At 39.9% G+C, this 5,025-nt stretch overlaps 1 protein-coding gene across 1 annotated transcript; it reads left to right on the forward strand.

Annotated features, from left to right (window-relative positions):
* The first annotated feature begins 670 nt into the window (after window positions 1-670).
* Window positions 671-1,414, forward strand: LOC139703112 (E3 ubiquitin-protein ligase RLIM-like). The gene has a single exon (XM_071606055.1). It carries the CDS (start codon window positions 671-673, stop codon window positions 1,412-1,414), a length of 744 nt encoding a protein of 247 aa, XP_071462156.1.
* Window positions 1,415-5,025: the final 3,611 nt, after the last annotated feature.

Here is a 5,025-nt window from a genome sequence, read left to right on the forward strand (position 1 = left end):
TTTTAGACAAACTGAAAATATTACAGAAAAGGAACAAGAAGATAATCAATCTTGGACATCAACAAGTTCAAATAATTCAAGCAATAGTGATTTTGGATGTAGTGGAGGAATGAACTTTAACCTTCTTAATAGAAGCCCAGATCAAGAGACTGGACATTTAACCGTTGTACGACTTCTTGAAAGAGAATATACAGAAAACAGTCAGAGGCAAGGGGAAAATCCACTATCAGAGTCAACAGAAACAAGTTCATCTAGATCCGAAGAAAATGCAACTGAAGCCTTTATGGAGGTCCCACCTACCAGAGGTCAGAGAAGATCAAGAAGCAGAAGCCCAGAAACTCGGAGAACCAGACCAAGAATTGAAAGTAGTTTATCCCCAAATAGACAGCATGAAATGGTAATGAGATTTCATTACTGTACATGTACTGTACTGTACAGGAATGCCTTTCTAGAAGAAAATTCTTCAGACACATCCAGTGACAATTAATCTGAAGGATTCAGACCAAGAAATCCATCCACACTTTTTGATGATCATCCTAGAGAATTTTTGCTGAGAGATAGCATAGCTAGTAGAATTCAGTTAATACCTGAGACACCAAACAACACTGTCAGTTTAGAAAATTATCAGGAAGAATTCAGAAGTAGGTTTTCACATTCTGAGCAGGAAAGTATGAGATCTTCTGTTAATACCATTAGAATACCTGCACCTATTGCAAATGAGACAACATTATGGCGTATGACAGAATTTGATGAATCAAGTGACCTCTTGGACAGTGACAATCAATTAGAGCCTAGCAGCTCACTCCTAAGTCAACACATGGAAAAGGAAGAGTCACAGAATGAAAGAGATGATTCTTGTGACAGTATTATTTCTAGTTCTAACTCAGATCCTAGCTGTGATTCTCGTTCAAGTTCCCCAGCAATTTCCAGTTCAAGCAGCAGCTACTTGTCTAGTTCCAGTCCCTTTCTTACATCCAGTTCCAGCTCCAGTAATGATGATTCAGAAATTATCTCAGTGATATTTGAAGGCAATAATGAGATAAATGTATCATCAAGTTCACCATCACAACCCAGGCAAGAAAGTCAACGAACAACACCAGCAACATCTGATAAAAGTGACTCTTGGCCCTTCCTAGCTCAGTTTTTCATCTTAAATGAAGATCATAACCAGCCTACAGGACTTACCAAACAACAGATTGACGACTTGGCAGTAAGAAACATTGAAAAGGATAATGCATTAAAAGCCTGTAGTATTTGCCTTACAGAATTTAGAGAAAACAACAAGATCCGCATACTACCTTGCTCCCACGAATATCATATCCTCTGCATCGATCGCTGGCTGTCTGAGTACTCTACTTGTCCTGTTTGTCGCAGAGAACTAACAGATTCTGATGGCAGAAAAAATTCTAGTTGAGATCTGAATATTCAGCTATATAAACTGTTAAAGTGATGGACAGTCACTAGTTTCATTTTCACTTTTGGAGCAATGTTTAAAATAACCACCTAAATTGAATCTTTGGTTCTGTAAGGAACAATTTGCTTTCCACTCTCTCTGTTTGAGAATAAAAGAAAACATTAACAACTTGAAGCAGGCGGTACTATGATTTGTACCTGTCTCCCAGAAGTGCATATGTTGAAAGCCTGGTGCCGAATGCAGCAATGTCCAGAGGTGGTGCTTTTATGAAGTAATCAGATCCTGAAGGCTCTGACCTCTTCAATGGATTAATCTATTGATAACTGAATGTTCTGTTCAATGGATTAATCCACTGATAACAATGTACTACTAGGAAGTAGTGGAAACTATAGGCAGGCAGGATATGGTTGGAAGGAGTAAGTTATGGGAATGTTTGCTATGTACCATTGTACTTTGGAAGCATATAAATTATTTTTTCAATTTTGACGAGGGCTCACAGCTAATAGTTGCCTTGAGTCTCAGGATAGACTTTGGATTTGGACTTTTGAGCAATGCAGGAACTGTTAAGACTATGAGGACTCTTTAAGAGGTAGACTGAATTTTGCACTGTGAGATGGGCATGAGTTTTGATGTGCCAGGGACAGAATATGTCCCCAAAACTCATGTATTGAAAGTTTAGTCACTGATACAGCAATTCTCAGAGGTGGAGCTTTGGGGAAGTAATTGGGTACTGAGTTTTCTGACCTATTTGGTGGAATAATCCATTGATAGCTGGACTACAGTAAGGTGGTGGCAACTGTAGGCAGGTGGAACATGGTTGGAGGAAGCAGGTGAATGGGAGTATGCCTTTAGAGATATATCTTGTCCCAAACTCGTTGTTTCCCACCCTTCCTGCTTTCTAGCTGCCATGAGCTGAGTAGTTTCCCTCCACCATGCCCTTCTGCCATGATATTCTGCCTCACCTCAGGCCTAAAGCACTGGAGCCATCTCACCATGAATTGAAACCTCTGAAACTGTGAGCCAAGATAAATCTTTCCTCTTTAAAGTTGTTCAGGCCAGATATCTTAAAAGATCACTGTTAGGAAAATATCACTAACACAGGTGTCTTACCCGACAATAAAGAACAATTCCACAACATGGTAAATCATTCAATTTCAATAGAATCTTAGCAAGTTCAGTGAGTTGGGCTATTTCTGATTTCAAGAGAGAAGTGTCTTACCATGATAAGTTCCAAACAAATCCCAACAGTCTTATCTAATCATATGAATCCCAAACACCTCATGGCCCTATCCTTCTGCATGCAAACAAATAACAACCAAACCAAAATAATTAAGAAGCAATGCAAGCATCTGTTGTAGTCACTGGCATACTGACATAAAGAAGTAAAAGTGCATTAATAGCATGATTTAAAAAGCCTCAAAACCCTTCACTTCCTTTATACTCAGCAGTTAATCCCACTCCCTCTCACAACCTTAAAGTTTTTCCTACTCCCTGCAACCTCTGTTTCAGTTAGGGCCCTAGCCAGAAATAGACATCACACTTGAAAACAGTGATAGAATGGCATTTAATCAAGGGAATACTTAGTAAAACGTATAAAGAATGAAGACATGATGAGGTACCCTGAGGGTAGCAAATGTAAGAAACCAGTGTTATTCACCAGACTTAAAGGGACAGAGAGAGGCAGTTTTCTCCTAACTCAATGTCTAGTATATGTAGTAGAGAGTCACCCAACAAGAGCTTAGATAGATGCCTTTAGATAAACAAATCAGCCATCATCAATCTAAAGATTGAAAGTGTGAGACTGGAGAAATATTTATGTCTTTGACTTTTTAATTTCCTCATGCCTTCTGATCTTCTGTTGATAGTTCCTACTCTAGCTTCCCATTACTGTGAATAAATACCTGAGATAATCAACTTGAGGGAAATGTTTCTTTAACTGAAGGTTTCAGAGGTTTCAGTCCATGGCTGTTTGGCCCTGTTGTTTTGGACCTGTGGCAGCATAGTTCATCACGGTGAGCGCATTTGGCAAAGGAGGTCTATGCACCAGGAAGCAAAGAGAGAGGCGGGAATAAAGATTCCAATATCCCTTCAAGGACACACCTCCAATGATATAACTTATTTCCACTAGATTCCACATGCTAAAGGGTCCACCACCTCCCCAAAGCACCATGGGTTGAAGACCAACTTTTAATACATGAACCTTTCAGGGACACTGAAGATCTAAACTACAGTATTCCATTCCCCAGTCCCAAGAACTAATATCCACCTCATAATATGAATGCATTTAATCAATTCAACAGTTCCCAAAGTCTTATCTGTTCCAGCATTGCTGAAAAGTCCAACTACAAAGTATTCTTTGAGACTCAAGGCAAACTCAGCTGTATGCCCCTGTAAAACCCAAAAAACAAGTTACATTTTTACAAAATCCAATAGCACAGAGTAATTCCCATTCCAAAATGGAATAACAGGAAAATAATAAGGAGGAATGAACCAAAGAAAGACTAAAACCCAGCAGGGCAAACATTAAATCAGCACAGGTTAAACATCCCCATTCCAAAATTGAATAATGGGAAAATAATAAGGAGATATTGAAACAAAAACTGAAGCTCAGCAAAGCAAACATTAATTCCTGTAGCTCCAATTACAGCATCTGGCACAGACACTGGCATAATATGAGCTACAAAGGACTTGGACAGTCCCACCTGTATGACCTCATTGGTGGCAGCCCACTTGGCAATTCTCCTGGACTGCCTCTACTCACCGCCTACAGCTTCCCTAGGCAGGCATTCCATGTTTCTGGCACCTTTAAATTCTTGAGTTCTACACTGCAGCTTTGGCTTCACTCTCATAGCTTCATACATTACCCACTCAGGAACTACTTGCAGGGACCACAATCCTGTCACATATTGCTTGGCCTTCCAGGCATTCCTTTGAAATCTCACTGGAATCCTCCTATATGACCCCATAACTCTGGCATTCTGCATACCTGCAACATCATAACAGCATAATGTGAACAATGCCAAGTTTCCTTAACAGCAAGAGCTGGTGTGGAATCCACTTGAACCATGGGTTCAGGGACTCTAATTGTCTTGACGGTTAAACATAGGGAAATGAGTTCTAGAAATATAATTCCCTAGGAAGACCTATCCTAGTATCTTCCTTGGGAACTCTCTTGTGAAAAGAAAGTCTTTGAAATGAGTTCTAAGGGTTTGTCACCTTCTCATTACTTCTAAAGATGAAGTATATTTGTTATTTCATTTATCCTAAAAGACCTGTGTAGTAGAAAAGAAATGGAGGTTATAAAAAATCAAATAGGAATTGTAGAATGAAGAAAACATATAACTAAGTGACTCACTGGATAAGCTCAATAGTAGAATAGTGATGACAGAGGCTAGAACAATGAACTTGAGGACAGACACATCATTAGAATTTACCTAATGCAAACAACAGAGAGACAATAAACTGAAAAAATGAAATAAACAAGAGCCTCAGAAATATTAAGTATCGCCCCTCCCTCTGCGCCGGCAAAGTAGAGGGAACTGTGACCATGCACAGAGCAGGCCCAGCGGCCTGCTGAGGGGCAGAGCCGCCCCACACCCCCCGCGCCTGCC

Source organism: Marmota flaviventris, chromosome X (assembly GCF_047511675.1).
Source record: "Marmota flaviventris isolate mMarFla1 chromosome X, mMarFla1.hap1, whole genome shotgun sequence".
In the NCBI taxonomy this organism is placed as follows: Eukaryota; Metazoa; Chordata; class Mammalia; order Rodentia; family Sciuridae; genus Marmota; species Marmota flaviventris.

What these genes read in the sequence shown, in the direction of transcription:
- LOC139703112 (XM_071606055.1), top strand. Translation starts at nt 671, where the DNA reads ATGAGATCTTCTGTTAATACCATTAGAATACCTGCACCTATTGCAAAT.